The sequence below is a fragment of the Furipterus horrens genome, unplaced genomic scaffold (genome assembly GCF_987537825.1).
Source record: "Furipterus horrens unplaced genomic scaffold, mFurHor1.1.pri manual_scaffold_12, whole genome shotgun sequence".
Lineage (NCBI taxonomy): Eukaryota > Metazoa > Chordata > Mammalia > Chiroptera > Furipteridae > Furipterus > Furipterus horrens.
Genome location: NW_028327182.1, coordinates 34,691,235 through 34,713,021, shown reverse-complemented (window position 1 = coordinate 34,713,021; position 21,787 = coordinate 34,691,235). Strand labels below are relative to the sequence as shown.

General features: G+C 37.5%; 2 protein-coding genes across 3 annotated transcripts in view; one reads left to right on the top strand and one right to left on the bottom strand.

Annotated features, from left to right (window-relative positions):
- DIAPH3 (diaphanous related formin 3) overlaps window positions 1-21,787 on the bottom strand; it is a 474,633-nt gene that overhangs the window by 68,363 nt on the left and 384,483 nt on the right. The gene's annotated exons all lie outside the window — the stretch shown is intronic.
- Window positions 12,785-13,606, top strand: LOC149996015 (spindlin-2-like). 2 transcript variants are annotated; one of them, XM_090258274.1, is made up of 2 exons: window positions 12,785-13,009; window positions 13,313-13,606. In XM_090258274.1, the coding sequence occupies exons 1-2, from the start codon at window positions 12,785-12,787 to the stop codon at window positions 13,559-13,561; spliced, it is 474 nt and encodes a 157-aa protein (XP_090114400.1). In that variant the 3' UTR covers window positions 13,562-13,606. The 2 variants fall into 2 exon arrangements, with proteins under 2 accessions (XP_090114400.1, XP_090114399.1); XM_090258273.1 differs by having other exon boundaries at window positions 12,785-13,606.

Sequence of the window (21,787 nt, the reverse complement as noted above, 5' to 3'; positions counted from 1 at the left end):
ATATAGATAATATATATACAGTAAAAGTTTATAAAATAAAGTCAATATAAGTGCCAGAATTTAACCTATTTAAATATTATTCAACATTAACACAATTCTGAAATAGCAAAAAGAAGTCTGTAGAAATTACTAGTATCCTAATCACATTCATAGTTTATTTGGTTTGTATTGCTTCCAGTTGACATAGTATTTTTCTGCCTTCTCTCTGTTATTTCAACATAATAGTGTTAAATCAAAATTATGTGAAGTAAATAAAAAATATTTAAAACAAAGAATAAAACATTTTCAAATATTTAAGCTATATTCTTTCTTGGCAGTTTGTATTTAAAGTTAGGAATTAGATATTGTAAAAATGAGAAATTAAGGATGTACAATATATTTTTGGATGCAGAACTTATTAACTTTATGACAAGAAAAGTAGAAAGTATTATTCTTTAAAAATATATAAGATGGGCAGTTGGTATTTAATGAGTACAGTTTTAGTTGGGGAAATTAAAAAATTCTGGAGGTGGATACTGGTGATGGTTATACAAAATATGAATGTATTTAATGTCATACAACTGTACAAATAAAAATGGTTATAATGGCAAATTTTATGTTGTGGATATATTTCCATAGTAAAAAAAATGGAAATATGTTAAAAAGAATGGAAAATAAAGGATAAAGGCACAACTAAAAAGAATAAGAAAATAGAAGATTAAAATCTCCATATTCTAGGTGGTAACACTAAATAAGTTAAAAAATACCTTTTAGAAGAAAACAGAATATATTTATAATCTTGAGGTCTGCAAATGTTTCTTAAATAGGACACTAAAAGTGTAACAAGGCAAACAGCTAATTAATTAGACTACATTAAAATTTATGTCTTTTGTTCATAAAAACACCACTGAAAAGGGGAAAAGGCAAGCTATAGAGTGGGAGGAAATATTTCGTTACATGTACCCACCAAAGAACTTGGATTCAGACTATATCAAGAGTCGATAAGAAAAAGACCGCAAAAGAAAAAAGACTTGATCAAGCACTTCATTGGAGAGGTTACACATTAAAGGGAATACAAAATAAAGCCCCAGGGTAATGCCAATACACACAAGTGGAATTATTAAAATAAAAAAAGAATTTCAAAAGACTGGCAGTACCAAGTATTGAGAACACGAAGTAACCGTAATTTCATTCACTGCTGATATAAGTATAAATGGTAAGATTTCTTTGAAAAATTTTCTGGTAGGATTTGTGTAACTAAAGATAAGCATACACTGTGATCCAGCAATTCCTTACCTAGGTGTATACTCGACAGCAACGCAAGTATCTATGTAGACCAAAAACCACGTTTGAGAATGTTCATAAGTAACACTATTCAGAATAGCTTCAAACTGGGAACAAACCAAGTACATTTCAACAGCAGACTGAACAAATTATAGACCATTCAAGTAATGGAATGCTAGATAGCAGTAAAAATTAGCAAAAAATTATGTATAACATCATGATTGAGTCTGACATGTTGAGTGATAGAAGGCAAATTCCAAAAAGAACAGACTGTGATATTCCATTTATATGAAGTTCAAAACAAGTAAAAGTAACTGACAGTCTTAAAGGCTTGGGATTGTTATCCTTGGGAAGTAGAGAAGGCAAGGAGAGGAGTTAGTGAATGGAAGGAACAGAAAGTTGGGCTTCTGGGGTTAATGGTGATGTTCTATTCTTTGGTATGTGTGAAGTTATACGATGTGTTCATTTTGGGAAAATACAGTGAACTATACACAGTTAACCCATTAACAACATGGGTTTGAAAAGTGTGGGTCCACTTATATACAAATTTCTTCCAATTGGTAATCTGAAAAAACTCACAGAAAATCAGCATAGCTTAAAACAGATGATATAAATTTACAGTATCGATAAATATGTACAGTATTATAAGTGTATTTTCTCTTTCTTATGATTTTCTTAACATTTTCTTTTCTCTAGCTTACTTTATTATAAGAATATAGTAGATAATACATATAACACACAAAATATATGTTAATCAATTATGTTATCAGTACAGCTCTGGTCATCCTGGCTGGTTTGGCTCAGTGGATTGAGCGTCGGCCTGCGAGCTAAGTGTCGCTGGTTCGATCTTCCAGTCAGGGCACATCAGAGAAGGAAAACTCTGACTCCAAAAACCTCCGCTGCCTTGCGGCATACCTCTTCAGGGGAAAGGCTAAGGGAGTAAACCCTGACAGAAAATCCGGAGCCGGAGTCCCTAAGGCGGTTTGACGTTGTAGTCAACACCGGCAACTCCTGCGGCGCACCTGAAACCAAGCTGTATTGACTCCGTCTTTCCCTTGGACCCTTCAGCTGCAAAGAGGGGGGGGGTCTGCTGCATGGGCAACAGCAGACCCTCCATATCACCCTGCCCAGGCTCTGTAGCTTCAGCTTCACTGGAGAGGACACTCCAGCGTCATCGCAAGATGTCGATTCAACACGGGAGGAGACAGATACCGTGTCACTCCCGAGTCGGACTGCACAGCCATTCTCGGCGGTGCAGATAGACTCTTAAGAAGCTACACCATCGTCTCTCGAGACGGATGGCTGCCGACGCCGACGCCGACGACAGCTCTGGTCAACAGTTGACTGTTAGTAGTTAACTTCTGGGGGAGTCAAAAGTGACATGTGTATTTTCAACAGTGGAGGGGGTGGAAGGGTCAGCACATCTAACCCCCATGGAGTTCAACTGTACTATTATGATTCGTGCATTTTTCAGCATGTATGTAGTATTTAATTTAAAAAGTCCAAAAATAAAACAAATAGAACTATTAAAACTAAAACCAGGAAAAAAAATTAAATGAAAACAAAAAATTCTCAATTTCAAAAGGAAACTGGATAGGTTATAGCACACTGAAAGTCCTATCTGCAAAACACTGAAGTGGAAGACACTAATTGCTGGCATATACCACTGCAGATTTCCAGAAGAAACAGTAGAAACTTAGAAAATATACGTTTTCTAAAAGTAAGTTTCAGAGTCTGGGAAGGTACCTGATTACAAGAAGTGGTTGGGACAGGGAAGACATAGACCCAGACAGAGCAGTGCAGCACAGAACATGGGGCCTGAGAGCAATAGTGACGACACATCAGCCTCCCAGTCATGGGTGACAGCCACGGGTAAAGAAGTGAGACCCTCAGATTCCACTATAAAAAGCCTGTGTCTTAAGTGCCACAACTACGTGGACACTAAAACGTAAGAAAAAACCCAGAGTGATAAAAAGGAAATACTGGAAGAAACGTGAATCTCCACTTGAGGCTATACAAACCCACTCTCCCCACCCACCCACTTGAATTCCTCCACATACTACTTGTAGTAATCCAAAAACGACTACTAAGCTAACCAGCATGTGCTCTAAGCGTGGCTGCTGCTAAAAGGAGGAACTAAAAACAGAAAAAGAATGTATATGAAGAACAGATGAAGATATTTCTACTCTACAGAGTAGGTCATGTTTTTATTTTATTCTATCTGGATTTGTATTAAAGCAGCTTGGACAATTCACCCTTCACCAATGATAACAGGACTCTTCACAACCGAAGAAATGGTAGATTTTTGGGGTGGCCGTTCTCAGAGAGGGCGTTCACATTTTTAATCTTAATGAAATTAAGGGGCGACACTTCCAGAAGCTAAAGGAACAGTACAAATTGAGAAGTGTGGGGCATGCCAGGAACTGCAATGGTTTCATAAGCACCGCCGCAGGTGAGACAGGGAAGGGCTGGAATCTGGCGACAGACTGCAGCTAAGTGAGCCTGGGAGGTACATACAGGATCACGTGGGAGTTTATATTCTAAACTACTGGAATTTACACAGAGCATGAAAACATCTGTATTTTTAGATGACCTCTTTTGCAGCAGTATGAAGGAATGAATTGGATGGGAGGAAAACTGGAGGAAGAGCAATCAGGAACCCCTTGCAATAAAAGTCGAGAAAGGATACTGCACTGAGAGAAGGCAGTGGCACTCCCAGGGAGGAAGACCAGCGTGGAGCAACCTAATCGAGATGGACAAATTGTACCTGGTGATGAATGCAGTGTGTACATGGTTGTGGTGGTGAAATGGCAATGGGGAGGCCTCCAGTGTGGGGAAGGAAATGAAAAGTAGATTTGGATGGAGTTAAGAGGTGGGATAACAGATCCACAGGTATCCTTCTGGGGGTGCCTGAGGAATGACCACCCAAGGACAGAATGCTCTCCCTCTTGTCTCACCCCTCCTAGGTCTGCATGACAGCTGAAATGGAAGATTGCCACAAACAAGTGTGAGGTTTCCTTTTCTGAACATTTTAAAGACAAAGTGGCCAATTATTTTTTTGTAATGGCTATTCACAGATCTACTGAAGATTCTCTTCTAGCCTTTTGATTCTATGGCAACTGTCTTTTTCAGAGTCATAGAGAGATGCTTGGGGAATTAATGGGATATTTGTAAAGCATTTTCATTTCCTTTAAAGTTTTTATTTACAATCCATTTACATACATTTAAATGCAACTAGAAAAGCATATTTAAATGCAATTTCCTTTGAAATTGCCAAGGGATTGCAACAGGGAGAGTAAAAAAGGACTTTAATAGAAGAAAAACCTACACACACCACAGGTGTCACTATCACTTCCTTGTCTGAACAAACCAACACATGAACACACACACACACACACACACACACACACACACACACGCAAACTGGGGCAGACCATGCTATTTCTTATACTAAGTTTATGTTAGGATCAATTTTTTATTTTCTATGGTAAATGTTTATATTGCTAAAAACCACAAGTGCTGGTTACATGATGAGTCCATTTTGAGAAAATACATTGAATTTTATATACTCTTAAAATGTGTGCACTTTCTGCATATATGCAATAAATCAGTAAAATAAACTGAAAACCAAAAATAATACTCCAACTTTTAAAGAAGATAAAGTCTGATGGTGGATAAAGATGTAACATCCAATATTGTGACAGATGATACCAGTCAATTAAAAAATATAATCTAGGGACAAATGACATGATGGGTAGAAATAATAATAATCACTAAGGTCACTTGATACATCTGCCAGGTACTCTGCCAAGCATTAGGGAATCTAAGATGTAGAAGATGATCCCTGCCCTCTAAGAGCTGACATTCCAGTAAGATAGACAACTACATCAACAACTAACCAAGTAATAATAAAGGCAGAACATTCTATTGTAGCAGCACAGAGCAATTTTCTTTGAACAGGAGTGGGACAGGAATGGCCTGAAAGGTGACATCTGAAAGAGAGCTTTGAAACTAAGAGTGTACCTGGACAAAAAAAGAATCTCAATCAGAGGGACTGACCCAAGATATGGGAGACTAAAGCATTTTAGTGAAGAAGGACGACAACTTGTAAGTCAGAGCCTTTTTGTTCAGGAATAGTTTTTGTTGTAGTTGCTTTCCTAAGAACTGACAACTTTAGCCTCCCAGGAAGGAAGTGTTTTAAACCTTAGTTACTTTTTTGTCTTTCTTTTTCCTTCAGCTTTAACACACAGCCTGAGGTTTGTCAGAATGTTTAACAAGAACAAAGCAAGGAAATGAAAGAGAAGGCAAAATAGAAGGGAGAGAGGATCAAAACCCAACATGGTAGGGCAAATACTATTTCAGGTGTAAATATTGCTTAACTTAAGGGTTAACTATCTTTAAGAAACAATACCAAAGGTTTTAGCACTCCCTTCTAGTAGATTTGGAGAGTAATAATTCCAGTAATAGGGGAAGAATACCGTAGATAAATGGCTCCAGGTGTCTCATAATTTTAGTGGTTAGAGGGAGAAACAGACTCACTAATGGCTGGTGTACGCAATAAAGATATTCCTGCTCAACTGGGAATTATCTGCAAGCCAATGGTTACCAGTTCCCAAATGTATGTAATATATAAAGCAAAACTAGTTGCACATGTAAATGTAGGTTAAATACAGTTGTCATGCATTATAATCCCACTGGCCAGCAGCCCCAACTGAAACAATGAGTTGCTATTAGCCAGGGAACAGCAAGCTGGACCTCGACATGCTGTGTTCAGCTCTAGGGAAACTGTCACTAGCAAACTGATTAAAAATGAATGTATACAATCTTTGCATACTTTCAGGTGCTCTAAAAATTCTTTTTGAACAAAGAAATTTTGTGATTAAGTTTCAGCCATTGGTGATTGTCCTGTTCGGCAGTTTTCCCTAATGTTGAAAGTGTTTTAAGCTCTAAGTAAATAGTCTGGAAAGATATGGGTTGAGAATGAATCTTTCCAATCACTAATTGATGACATCACAATTTTCTGGTTTCGTACTCTGGAGTGTCTTTTTAAACCAGTTTTTAGACCTTAAAAACAGTAATTCTGTCTATGTTCTATTATATTTAAACTTATTTTCAGTCAACATATTACATCACTTTTATTGTATATTTTCTTTATATTCAAATATTTTAAATATTTTCTTTGAGAGAAAACAAACATCAAGAAATAAGCAAAAAGAGGTGTTTCACCTAGGGAATTTAAAGTTATTGATGTCTGGACTTCCGGCCAAGATGGATGCGTAGACAGACACTCTGTGTCTCCCTCCACATCTAAGAAGGAGTACAACTACTTCAAAACTAAAAACAACCAGAAGTTCCAGAAAATCAAACTGCATGGAAGTCCAGCAAACAAAGATATAAAGAAATACTCATCCAGACAAGAAGAAGGAGTAGAGCTGGGACGGAGAGGACGTGGTGTGGTGACAGCAGCGGCAGAGCAGCAGAAAGCACACTCACACATTTAAGAAAGTCAGGAGGGACATCTGGGAAGCGTTCCCAGCTCCTCACCGGACCTAGCAGCCCATGGTCCCAGCACTGGGGAAAATCAAGCCTCATTGCTTCTGACTGTGCAGACCAGTGGGGGTTGGGGTGGAGGCAGAAACTGCCAGTCTCAGCTGAGTCCGTTTGTTGAAAGAGTCCCCACGGTCCTAGAACGTCCGCAGACCCATCCATTCTGGGAACAACATCCAGGGCAGCACCTAGAGGGGCGCCAGTCCGGTGCGGAAGTGGGAGAGGTGCCCGGAAAAGGGGCGAGTGCTAGGCAGGCAGCATTGTTCCTTCTCTGATCCCTCCCCCACATACAGCGCCACAACGTAGTGAAACAAGTCGCCCAGCACTGACGAATCCCTAAGGCTCCGCCCCTTACAAGGTAACAGGAGTGACAGCTCTACCTGTGACATGGAGGCAAACAAACACAGGAGCCTGTCAGAATGAGGAGACAGAGAAGTATGGCCCAAAACGGGGAACAGATCAAGGTTCCAGTGGGAGAACTAAGCGACGAGGAGACAGTCAACCTAACAGATGAGGAGATAGACAACCTAACAGATGCAGAATTCAAAACACTGGTGATGAAGATGCTCACAGGCTTGACAGATATGCTTGAGTACATACGGCAAATGCATAAGAGAAGAAGTAAAGGCTATAGTAAGTGAAACGAAGGAAAATCCACACAAAACCAATGGTGAAGAGAATGAAACCGGGGTTCAAATCAATGATTTGGAACATAAGGAAGAAAAGAACAGTCAACCAGTGCAGAATGAGGAAGCAAGAATTGAAAAAAATGAGGAAAACTTCCCAAATTTTGGGAAGGAGATGGATGTACAGGTCTGGAAAGCACGGAGGGTCCTGGGCAAGCCGAACCCAGAGAGGACCACACCAGGACGCATCATGATTGAGATGCCAAAGGTGAAAGATAAAGACAGAGTCCTGGGGGCAGCAAGAGAGAGGTGGAGAATTGCCTACATGGGGTGCCATAGGACTATCAGCTGATTTCTCAGAGGACACTTTGCAGGCAGGAAGGGACTGGCAAGCAGTATTCAATGTGATGAAAAGCAACCCACAACAAAGATTACTCTATCCAGCAAAGCTATCATTTGGAATGGAAGGGCAGATGAAGTGCTTCCCAGACAAGGTGAAGCTAAAGGAGTTCATCATCACCAAGCCATTATTATATCAAATATCAAAGGGACTTACTTAAGAAAAAGAAAACGAAACTATGAACACTAAAATGACAACAAACTCAACTATCAACAACTGACTCTAAAAAGTTAAAACAAAATCCAACTTAGCAAACCAGAATAGGAACAGAATCATAGGTGTGGGGATCATTTGGAGGGCTATCAGCTGGGAAGGGGGAGGAGGAGAAATGGGAAAATGGTGCAGGGACTAAGAAGCATAATTGGTTGGTACAAAATAGACAGGGGGAAGTTAAGAATAATATAGGAAAGGGTGAAGCCAAAGAACTTATATTCACGTACTTAAAGAAAAAATAACCAAAAAGAAAAGTATAAGACAACTGGTTTTCAATGTTCCTTGTATTGACAAGATTTTAAGCCTTGACCTGACTGGTGTGGCTCAGTTGGTTGGGCATTGGCCTGCAAAGCTAAAGATTGCAGGTTTGAGTCCCAGTTAGGGCACATTCCTGGGTTGCAGGTTCAATCCCCGGTTGGGGTGTGTATGAGAAACAAATGATCGATGTTTCTCTCCCTCTGCTCTCTCCCCTCCACTCTCTCAAAAAATAAATAAATAAAATCTTAGAGAAAATAAGATTATAAGCCTTGTTTTCACATTGAAACCTAATATTAAAAAGTGGGAAATTTTACTCCAGATAATTGTTTTCAAAATGTTCTTTTATCAACACATCTCAGGGACACAATAATCTTTTGAGGAATTTGTTTAAAGAACAGTTCCTGAGCACCTACTCCCAGATATTTGGTCCCACAGTCTGGAATGAGGTGCAAAAACTACTTTTTAAAGAATCCATCTGGTTTATTATGACAAACAGCAAGGTTTGGAACCCCTGATAGAGTTTTTCTATTATATGTAATTTATAACTTAAATAGTTCTAGTTACTGGCTTGACTAATCATTTTCATGCAATGACTGACAAAGAGAAAAATGAATTTAAATTTAAAAAATGAAAAACTCAAACTAACATACCCCAAGTTATAAAATCATGCCTACAGGCAAAAGTTTATGAATATATAATCAGTAGTTGGAAACATGAGTTTTTGCTAAGGTTTCTTAGGAGTGAAGCGCTTCATGCTGAGTACAATTAAAAATAATTCAGATAACATTGTGAAACTGTGAAGACAACAGATTTGGCTGAAAATAACTGAGAAAATAATCATAAAAGCAAATCAAACTGTAAAACACAGAAATACTAAAAAGTACTTAACAGTTCATTAAGGTCATCCGTATTACCAATTACCAACATGTGAAAAAAGAAAAAACGACCACCAGGAACTGTTATTAAGGCTTACATACTTAGGGAAGGACTTAATGTCCTGGGGACTCTGGCATAGCTCAAGAGTGACTGGATCTTCTAATAAATATCCACACGAGATACAGAGTTCTTAGCTAGACTTTTATATTGTAGTTTCCAGCTATGCATTGTTAGAATGATCCATCAAACTTCCTGGGGGGATGATGAGGCTATCATAGCAGGACATAGCTCCTCCAAGTTTCCTTTATTTAAAAGTAGGGGCAGGGAGTGAGTGGTTTGAGCAGGGGCTAAAATGGAACTTTAAAATTCAGGTCACTCATTGTTTCGTCTTCTCAGTGGAGAGGTTCTTTTAAGTTAACTGAGCCTATCTTGGCCACCGGGGTCTGGCTCAAAAGAAGTCTGAAGCTGAAGGATTGGGCCATCCAATGTTACTGAGTGTCTGAGTGTCTTATGAGCACGCAGACAACATCTGTTCTTGATTGCATAAGATACAATCTACAGTGGACACCCTCTTCTCCTCAATTAACAACTGTCTCACATTTAAATGAAGTATGATTGTATTCTTCTCGTTTTGGAAAGTAATTATCGTGCCATCCAAACCAGAGAGAGGGCAGGGTAACCAGCTGGTTCCCTGATTCCTTTCCCTCATAGGCAACGCTTACTTCCGAGGTGATAGTCCTTGTGTAAGTCTCACTCCAATCAAGGACCCGATTCTAAAAGCCTGTGAACTGTCACTTCCACTGGACATTATTTGGGAAAGTGTTAGTTTATTTCCCCCCAAATGAACTTCGCTAGTCAGATGCTGGTATGTTGCATCACTAAAAGCAAAGGCCTACAAGGCATTCAATGAGACAAACTGCGCTGAAGATTTTTACATTGGAAGGTTGAGACCCAATCAGCAATGGTTATGATTCTGTGCTCAAAAGACAGTTGGTGGGGCCACCAGGTACTTACCACAAAGATGTGACTTTCCTGATGAGGTTTAATATTGATATTATGGGCTTTCAAAACCCTCCTTGATATTAGAGCACTCCTCATCCCATATTCAGGTTTTAGGCATTTCGTCTCTTTGGCCATGAAGGAGAAACACTTCAGCAGAGTGAGGATGGACTGTCTACTCTTCTTTCTCCAGAGGGCTACTATGTGGTCTCATCATGATGGAAATCTATCCCTCCTGTTATCATCTAGTCCACTGCAAAGTTTTGTGTTAACCCAAATTCTGCCATGGAAAAATGCATGTGCATCCTCATGGTATGGGTAATTTAAACTCCATTTGTTCTCAGAACCCTGTGGGAAAGCTAATCATTTGAGAGGACAAGAAGTCATGATTGGTGGTAAATTTGACAGTAACTTGATCTCCATTGACTGAGGAATTGAGTATTTCTTATCTTTTAGAGAGCTTTTTTCAATTACTATACTGGAAATACAGTGTTTTAGAAGTGTAGCCAAATATTTTAAAGTTGAAAATTTAATGAAAAGAACCTTTAAAAATATTCCACAGGGCTTATTAAAGAATATCTGAGATACTTTGCATATAAAATTCATAAATAAAATGTATATAATATTTAGAAAATAGCATTTGCTATACATAGTTATAGTTATTTTGTCTTAATTAAAAAATATGAACATAGTAAGTCTGAGAACATTTCAACACATAAATTTCAATTCTCTTCTTGTAATTTATAGACTGAGTATTTTAATCAACAAGATGGGACCCATTTGTTTAGTGTGTTTGAAGCATGCAAATGACTTAGATCACTATCATCAGAAGATAATTTCTTTCAGAACACTGAATGATACTCTGGTAGTTGTCTCGCTGGAAAGAGGAGGACAAGTTATAAAAACATTAAATATACATGGAGTTCTATCAAGGAAAAATAAATCACACTGAATTGAAAGGCCTTGTTTCAATCTGCTTTGCAGTAAAAAGAGGAATCCCTAGTTTTGTTTGGGCCATCTTTATACCAATTAAGACTATTTCAATACAAACAAACATAAAGCTATAGTGAGAAATTGCTAGAAATAACAGGCCTATGATATTAGTTCCTCTGAATTTTGAGAACATTTCAGCCAGGAAGCACCTTCAGTCTATTCCATTAAAAGGCATATATATTAAATGTATACCTATAAAGTACCTTGAAATGTATTCGTATGTTTACACAGTAGCTGGTTTTAAAAACCTCATGAACTTGACCACTTTTATCGGTCAATACACTTTTAAATGTAAGATAAAATATAACAGTGCTTCCCATGTTTTCTCTTACTGGTAATTTTTTTCTTCCCAAACTCCCTATAGCAATTAGGTTTTATAACAAATTACTACTTGCCAGGTTTAAGAACATTTTCTCAAATTAAACAAGCATAAAAGACCATGCAATTGGTAGATACCACGTTGTCATTTATTTTTTAAAAGTGATCTGTTCTAATTTATGTTGAGTTGATTTTCAGTTTCAACTCATTATTGGCAGTTAAATCATAAGACTCTAAAAATAAGGGATTATAAAGAGAGGAGGGAGTTACCAATACAAACGGAATCTACTACCTATGTGAATTGCAATTAGCTAATTCCAGTACTTATGTGAATTACGATTGACTGGTTCCAATCAAATGAGTATTTTTACCTGAGGCCACAGTACTGTAGTTTCAGATGGAAATAAAAGAGAGAACCATTGACTTGTCTCCTACAGCCTTTGGGCATTCCAGTTTTGACTTTAGCCTGGATAAACAGTTGTTACGATATGCCTCACACCTATCTCTAAGGGACTGGTGTCAAATTAATCTCCATGTCATCAGTACCTTCTCAACAGGTTTTAAACAGTCTTCTGCTTCCCTCTAAGTCCCAGATCAACAGTTGTGAGAGTCTGAGTCAAGCTGTGCTTTTCTGCCCTTGTAGTGGCACTGCCAGCACTCAGCTGCTCAAAGGATTTTTTAAGCAGAGCAGCCGGACGCCTTCAGCAGCAGTGCTTTCGGGGGCACTCTGTGCCGTTCCCCCAGTCTCTCTGGCTGCTCTACAACTGTGCTAGTTAAGGGATCGACAGAAGGAACAACAAATGGCTACAATTAGCATTCGCCCTGTTCCCGCAAAAGAATTTTGTTGTTATGGCAACGGGAGTTGCCCAGACAACATAGGGCTTTGGATGAGAACAGTGTACTGTGTTATTCCAACTACGAAACAAAATAGCCAAGATCAGGCTCTCGAGATTCACGGCACAAAGATCTATGCCATCATATTTAAGTTTAATTAAGAAGAACTTGTTTCTTCTTAATTTTGTGAGTCAAGGTTCTGGCTGTTAATAGCTTAAAACAAACCATCATTATTGATCCATTTTTAAAAAATTCCGGTAAAATACTGCCACGCCGCCTCTTGACACGCTCCCCATCTACGGATCCTCGCCACCTGCTTCAGCAGGCTCCCTGCTCCGCGCCCGCTAATCCTCGTTCCACACAGGCTCACAGCGCAGGCAGAAGCGAGGTGTCTGATTTGGGCACGTGAAGTCCGCGATCTCGGGCGATGGACGCTAGGCAGGCGAAGGCCACTGGCATGAAGACCCGCAACGCAAAGAAAGCCCAAAGGCAACAAACCAGGGCACCAGTGGCACAGGTCACTAGGTCTGCAAACATGACGAAGAAAAAAACCTTCCAAAAGAAGCAGAGGTGCAGACCTTCGCTCCAGACCCGCAGGAACATCGTGAGCTGCAGAATTTCACACGGATGGAAGGAAGGCGACAAGCCCGTCACCCAGTGGAAAGGAACCGTTCTGGATCAGGTGTCTATAAATCCCTCTCTTTATATGGTGAAATATGATGACATTGACTGTGTCTATGGACTGGAACTTCACCGAGATGAAAGAGTTTTGTCTCTTAAAATTCGTTCTGACAAGGTGGCGTCATCTCAAGTCAGTGATGCAAACCTTGCAAATACAATAATTGGTAAAACTGTGGAACATATGTTTGAGGGCGAGCATGGTTCTAAGGTTGAATGGAGAGGCATGGTCCTAGCCCAAGCACCAATCATGAAAGCCTGGTTTTATATTACCTATGAGAAAGATCCTGTCTTGTACATGTACCAGCTTCTAGATGATTATAAAGAAGGAGACCTCCGTATCATGCCAGAGTCCAGTGAGTCTCCTCCAGGAGAGAGGGAACCAGAAGGAGTTGTAGATGGCGTGATAGGTAAACATGTGGAATATACCAAAGAAGATGGTTCCAAATGGATCGGCATGGTTATTCACCAAGTGGAAGCCAAACCCTCTGTATATTTCATCAAGTTTGATGACGACTTCCATATCTATGTCTACGATTTGGTGAAAAAGTCCTAACCGTTAGGGTACAATTGGCTACACTTGTGAAAACAAATGGGTACTCTGTTTTGATGCAAAATGATGTTGCTTTTCAGTGTATGGGGAGCTTAAGGGGCCCCAATAATTCAGCAGCTTTGCCAGCATAACTGTTGATTTATTCTGAAAAATAAAAATGTATGTGGACATGAAAAAAAAAATTCCAGTAAAATAATTAGTGATTAAATTAGGTTCCTCTTAACTTAATTTTCCTATTTCCTACCTTAAAAGACATCCCTTATTTTTATTGCTGCACCTGTTATTTAAAAACCTATTTTTTCCTCAATCAGTTGCTATGATATAAATGTATATAATCTGTGAAAAAATAACATGTGTTTCCTTACACCTGGATATTCAACCATGCCCTAGATGTTCATAATTGTATGAAGGAAGGAGCAACAATGTCTAAGCAATTTATATCAAGAAGTAAAATCTTGCAGGTCTTCTAAATCATTTGAAATTAAACAGGAGCATATTTATCACACTGTTTTTGAAGTAAACTTTTAAAATGTTTAGAAACTGGTTTGGTGTCAGTACAAGCAAAATGGAAAAATTAATCTAAATGACATAAAAAATAAGCTATCTTGGCTATCATTAAATGGCCCTGCAGTCAAGTTACATAATTGGATCAGCGCCACTCACAGCGATGTAAACCATTCTGTGGATCTGATCCAGGAGCACTTCTTAATGAGCCAAGAAGGGGGATATGCTTGGGCCACACAGGTCAATGAGGTTAGTTGGTATCATTTGGCAGATGATGATCATTCTTTCTAAAAATTTCAAAACTCAAGCATCTTTAGAGTACAGTCTCCTTCCCAGCCAACATCCTTGTCAGCACAGGACCAAATATTGTCATCTATTATAACTGCTAACATTTATTGGATGCCTAGAGCTTTGTATAGTTTGTTCAATTCCATTTTCACAAACACCCTATATGGTGGGGATAATTTCTGCCCATTGACAGCTGATGGAACCAAGGTGCAAAGAGATTCAGTAACTCCCAGCACATAAGCAGCAGAGCTGGAATTCAAAACTGAGCCCACCCTATGGTATTTTCTTTCCTTTGGCAATGTTGTGTTATATACCACAACTAGTAATAATGTAGTAATTTTAAAGCTTTGGTCTCTTTTCAGAAAAATAGTAAGTACAAATTCTGTAATAAAAAAAGTTCAAATGAAAAAATTTAGTAGTATATATGACAAGCATATAATGCTTAATTTGATCAAATGTTGTAAATAATTATCTGGGGACTTGGGTGAGTTGGGTGGGGGTGAAGAGAGAAAGAAATGAACTCTCATTGAGCATATTAGCTAATATTGGGTTTGGTACAAAAAATACATACAAAGAGTCTGACCAGAAATTGTATCCCTTAAATTATGTAGACATTTATTTTCATTTTGTAAAAGATTTTCGAAAGGAAACATATGTATTTTAGTAGTAAATAGTCATTTATGAAAAGCAAGACTATTTTACTGTCTGGCAGAAATAATCCTGCTTTACAGCTTTTAAAATGCTATCTGGAGAGTTCACATCAAACTACATGTTGGTTAATGCCAGTCAAGCCAGTCAAAGACCCAAAACAGAAATAATTTTGGAGTTAAAAAATGTTTGTATTAATAAACAAACTTGAGTAAGTCTAATTTTAGTCCAACGTGATGGTAAAAGGCAAATATTATAAAACTTTATAGGAATTTCAACATCTGAGGTTTTTACTTTCACAAATTACTAGACATTTACTTATGTAGTTCCAATTTATGAAAACAAGAATTTTTGTAAATTGTCTAACTTCAGACGAAATGCACAAAGATTTTTTTTTTTTATGACTCCAAATGCTATGGTAATGCAAGCCTACAAAATACAATTTAAAAAAAATCAGATACGTTGGCACACACAACTGCATTACATGGGGAAAATTACTTCATTCTGAACATGTTTGAGCAACGGCAGCAGTGAGATTCTCGAGAGAGAAAAACAAGGTGTGAAATGACAAAGAAAAGCAATGATCCTCCATGGCACTGCCTGATGGCCAGTATTTTCCAAATAATCCCTACATTTTAATTTTTAATCATGATAAAACTTGTCATTTATAATGAAATAAAACACATTAAAATTCCAGTATGGTGGAAATTCTATCCAATTTTGTGTAAACATGTTTCATGTACTTATGGATATTTTAGACTAACAGAAGCAAATTGTAAAAGTGCCCACTGATATGTTAATTTCAAGCAAAATAATGTAAGTGAAAGCACTTCAAAAACTGTAAAGTGCTATAAATTATTTCACCAAAAAAGTGTTAGCTTTTGTGTGCTCAAAGAAATCCCCTTTGATGTTTACTTATTTTAAGTAAACCAATGGAGAAAAGAAGATAAAGTATACAAATTGCTTACTTTTCTAATCCATCCCTTACCACCTACTTCCATTTCTAAAACCTGTCTAGTGGATTTATAACCTTTCTTCTAAAACACCTTCTTTTAGCTATTTGACTAATTTAAATACATGCTAAACTCAAGAGAAAAAGTCCTTCAGCTGATTTTACCATTTATTCTGTCACTGAACAGGAAGTCAAACACAACTCCTGCCTCCACCTTATCTTTCTGTGCTCTAATTTTGATATTTCTGAGTGGATATTGCATTCCAGAAAAAGTAATTTCCTGATTCCATTCAAAGATAGGCAACTTATTGAAGCGATTTAGAGAACGGAGTTTGCTGTCACAGATCTGGGTTCAATTCCTTGCTCTGTCATTTATCAGCTTTATGATTTTTGGGCAAGTTACTTAACCTTTCTAAGCTTCAGTTTGAGACAATGTAAATAATGTACTCAATAATGTCTGACAGCCGTCCGTCTCGAGAGACGATGGTGTAGCTTCTTAAGAGTCTATCTGCATCGCCGAGAACGGCTGTGCAGTCCGACTCGGGAGTGACACGGTATCTGTCTCCTCCCGTGTTGAATCGACATCTTGCGATGACGCTGGAGTGTCCTCTCCAGTGAAGCTGAAGCTACAGAGCCTGGGCAGGGTGATATGGAGGGTCTGCTGTTGCCCATGCAGCAGACCCCCCCTCTCTTCGCAGCTGAGGGATCCAAGGGAAAGACGGAGTCAATACAGCTTGGGTTCAGGTGCGCCGCAGGAATTGCCGGTGTTGACTACAACGTCAAACCGCCTTAGGGACTCTGGCTCCGGATTTTCTGTTGGGGTTTACTCCCTTAGCCTTTCCCCTGAAGAGGTATGCCGCAAGGCAGCGGAGGTTTTTTGGAGTCAGAGTTTTCCTTCTCTGATGTGCCCTGACTGGAAGATCGAACCAGCGACACTTAGCTCGCAGGCCGACGCTCAATCCACTGAGTCAAACTAGCCAGGCGGGGAGAACATGATACACTGGTACAAACAATCATGTTCTCCTATTCTCACTGATAGCATTTTTTATTGAATTTGGCGATACCAGAAACATTAGTTTCGTTAATTTTTATGTCATGTGTATTTCTTTCTAAAGCCTCTACCTTGTGATTATTGCAAATAGGGATTTCTAAGAATAAACTTATTTTCCATGAGATACTTATAATTCATCATTTATAATCCTATATTTGAATGTGGAGGGAAATTTTATATTTACAATAGTTATTAAAGAATGTCTGACATGCAGAAAGTGGTCAAATATTGGCTAATATAGTCTCTTTGGAATCTTATTTTTCTGGGGCAATCTGTTCTCCTTGATTCTGCCATTTAGCTATGATCAACTTGTAGACAGAAGTCTTGAGTTTGAATTCTGACTCTGTCACTTAGTAGCTGTAGTTATCTGCATAAGGACACTTCCCAATAATAAACATAGCACACTGAGAATAAAAATCTAAGCTGTTTGCTTATAGAAAAACGTACTTAAACTTGTAAAAAACGAAGATTTCAATTTAGCCTCATTAGTCAACGAAGACAGATTTCAGCCCATCATCCTTGTGTCACTTGGCTTATCTATTATCAGTTCCATCAAACCAAACCTAAAATACCTTCTATCAATTCCTCAATTGACTCAACAGCTACTATTTATTTATTTGAATTGTTGCTATTTGTTAGGCTCTGTTGAGAACCTTCCATGCATTATCTGATTTAAATCCTTACAACAAACCAAAGCAGGAATGATTAAGATCTCATTTTATGGATGACAAACTGAGGCATGAGGATCAAGAAACTTGCAGAAGGTTACACAGTAAATAAGTAGCAGCTGGTAGTCGTGTCTATTCTGTATAAGTCACAGTTAGAGCATTGCATTACATCCACCTATATGTCCTACATTTTCAATGTTCAGTTTTTGCATTTCAATGTTTATATGTACTGTGTTGTTTACACAGCTCATATTAAACACATAATTCTCCTTAGAGTTAAAACTACATGGAGTCAGATCCAGCACTTATTTTCAACTATGTAGATAGAAGTCATAGAGTTTGATTCAACATCATACAACTTCTAAGCACTAAGTAAATATTTAGTGATACGAAGAAGATGTGTATGACCAGGACAAAGTCAAGGTAGCATTACCCACATGGTAGAAATAATTTGCAATAAAATTATAAAATACTGAAACTTAATGGGCATAGTCTCAATTAGGAAATTGAAAATCTGCTCATTAAATTTGCAGATATTTAGTTGAACAGGGGTTAAACACTTTATTTTAAAAAATAGAATTTAAAATGACCTTGATAGATTAGAGAGATTGTTCATCAAAAACAGAAGTAGTCCAATCAAGAGAAGAACAAAATGGTGCACTTAAGAAACAAAAACATATCCCACCCCAAAGGTAAAAAATAGGAATGAGTACCTAGACACATTGATGGGGATGAGGGGAAAGGAAAGAAAAAAAGAAACCCAAGCCACAACTAAAACACCCGATTATCTATTGTCAATATGAGAGATTTCTCTCTATTGATGGCTAACAATTCTGGCCAACATTTGGAATCACAAGGGGAGTTATAAAATATATATAGTCTGGGTCCCATCATGGACCAGTTAAATCAAAATATGTGGAATAAGGCTCCATACTAGTGTTATTTAAACTTTCTAGGTATGTGTCTAATGTGGCCAAGGTTCAGAACCAGCAATCATACCCTTCAGGGTCTAGCAACCTGTGTTTTGATAAGTCCCCCTTCCACAACCCAGGGTGATTCTGATAGATATTAAAGTTGAGAACAACGGCTCTAAGCTAAGGAGTCAACCTACTTTTGTTTTCTTATAAGCATCTGTTTTCTCTTATAATTACAGGATTATTATATGCCTTCTTTTGTAAGCCATCTCAAATTATTTAAATTATGAATTAAAAAAATCACATTTAGCAAAGTGATCAAAATGTACAAATATCTTCATTGTTGAACTATCTTTTAAATGAACTTATGTGACAATTTCAGTGAAAAGAAATCTGTTAAAATTGGCATTAAGAATCATCTGGAAGAAAAGTCAGTTGGTGGGCTCAGTTTCTTTACCTTTCAAATGGCTCTGCTGGCATCAAGTAGACTATGTTCAGTATAAGCCTCTTCAAAGATTTATTAAGTTGCTGCCTAATGACCCCAAACCCCTGGGGAAGGAGGTGCAAACCCACCTGAGATGCCAACCTCCCTTGGACTGGTTATGTGCCACTGGGTTTCAGGTCTAGCTCTGATTTGCATCCCCCTATCTCTGTCTCATTATTCCAATAAATCAAGAGTTTATCTTACGTATTATAACTAAAAGCCAAAATGTACAAATAAAACCAACTCCTGGGTTGAAGCATTGAAAAATCATCACAAATAAACAATAATAATAATTGCTGCTATTAAAGGAATAGAGGAGATAATATTAAAGTTGATGATTTTAAAAAAAAGTTGATTTTACTTAGTGGATGACACAGTTTGATAAGAAACATTAAAGTTTCTCTACCCACCTCCGCCATTGCTGTTCTCCCTGCTCTTCACATTCTGTCAGTTATAATGATTTTTTTAATATATACAATTTCATGGCTAACTAAAAGTGGAAACCACAACGAGACATCATTTTGTCTAATTAGTAAAAATTCTGAAACACTTAGGGCAGTTGAGGGTTTGCAGAATGGACACTGCCCTTGGCAGCTAGTATGAGGGTAAGTTAATACAATATAATGAAGGGACTGCTTCACCCTATCCACGTCAGTGTGACACTATGTATAAAAAGCTTCAAAACTGCTCATACCTGTTAACTTACTCTGCAGAAAAACTGCTATTTATTATAATGGTGAACAATTTAAAAGTATCCAAAGGTAAAACCCCAGGGAAGCTGGTTAAATAATGTACGGTTTAACCTTACTACAGGTACTATATATCCATTAAAATATTGCTGAGATGAATTCATGTTATATGTAAAAAACTCATAACAAAGTTACTATGCACAGCATGTCAGAATTTAAAAATGTGTTTATGTTTAAAATTAGAAAATCAGTGCCAATAATGTTTACATAAGTGTAGTTAGGTTATGGGTAAACTTCATTTTCTCTTTATACTTCTCTGTGCTTTTAAAATATTATACTCTTAATAGATGTTTGCATCAGAAAACTCAAAGACATTGGTTTTTAAACAAACTCAATGTTTACTTTACTTTTAAGGGATATGCTTGATCCCAAAGGCAACTCAATTGGTTCAAATGTAGCAGTCAAAAAAGACTAGATACTGAACTGCCATTTTCTGGATCTTGACTATAAGTGTTAATCAAAATAAATATTCAGTCTAAAAAAAAAAAGAGTGGGAGGTCTAAGTCATAGAAGAATGAAAACTATTTATCTAAAAGCACATGTCAGAGATGAAGAAACATGAAAAGTGATAAACACAGGACCACATACTTAGTAATTACATAGAATAGAATCAACATTTTAAAAATAAGTAGCTTCTACTTCATATTAACACTTTCTGAATTTAAAACTACCTTAATTAATATGTTGCAAATTTGACTTTAGAAGACAGTATCCAGTTTTTTGGGACAAAGAAACAATCATCTAGGAAAACCATACATTTATTCACTTAATATAGATTTAACTCATCAGCAATAGAATCATGTGCTTGGGATATTTTAAATATGGAGAATTTTTTTCTTTGGTAATAGACTATGTATTTAAAAGCAGTTTATAAAGAAACCACTCAAATTTTATCATAAAATTAGATCTAAATATGTTTGTTATAAGTTTGTTACCTTGATAGTTCACCCTGATTCATGTTTGTGAACTATAAGGTGAGCACAACATTTTATGACAATAATTTAGCACAGTCAAGCAATACTTCCTGATTAATAGTAAGTATTGGCCATGTCCAGCTCGAAGCAGCTAGAGGAGCTCGAGACCTTCGCCCATTGTCCTTTATAAGATTGTAAAGGGTCTTAAGTCTGAGAGGGAGGGATTGTTATTTTTTATTGTTAAAATAATTATTTTTTAAAAAGAAGAAGAATAAGAATATATGAAAGGGTGAAGTAGGAGAGCTTCTATGTACGACCTATGGGCATGGATTTGTAGGGAGGGATTGCTGGGGGAGGGGGATGCTGGGTGGAGGGGAGCAAAGGGGAAAAAAATTGAAACTATTGTAACAATATAATCAATAAAATATACTTAAAAGTTAGTAAGTATTGGGGCATAATGGAATTTACATCAGACTTACAAGTGTAAGGCTGGACTTCAAGACTCAGTTATGCAGTCATTTGTTTATTTCTCTCCTTCATGTATTCACATATTCATTCATTCAATCCTTCAGGCATTCATTCATTGAACAAATGTTTTTCTGAAGTCTTTTGTATGACATAGTTGACTTTTCTAGAATAATATTTCTGGAGTACCTGCAGTTCAGTTAGAGAAGCTAGAGGGGCCCTGGGTTGCTATCACATGACAACAAAGAGGAAAAGACAATGGACAGGTGCACCAAAGGGAACCCAACAGAAGAGGGTAGGATGATGGCAGATTTTACAACATGCTCTTTTCTTGTATAATATTGGCCAGACCTGTCATTCTAATGTCTCTAACTGGAAGATCTGAGCAATGTGGAATATTATGTTACCATAAAGTGATGCACAGTCTGTTCTTTAATTAGCAGTTTGACATAAGTGTTATGTTAAAGTTCTAAATTGTGTCAAATCTATTTATGCTTAATATGAAAAACACCTATGAGCCAATAGAAAAAGAAGGAAAAGATTTGTACAGGCACTTCAGATAGCAGGATATTCAAAAAGACAAGAAACTTAT

What these genes read in the sequence shown, in the direction of transcription:
- LOC149996015 (XM_090258273.1), top strand. Translation starts at nt 12,785, where the DNA reads ATGAAGACCCGCAACGCAAAGAAAGCCCAAAGGCAACAAACCAGGGCA.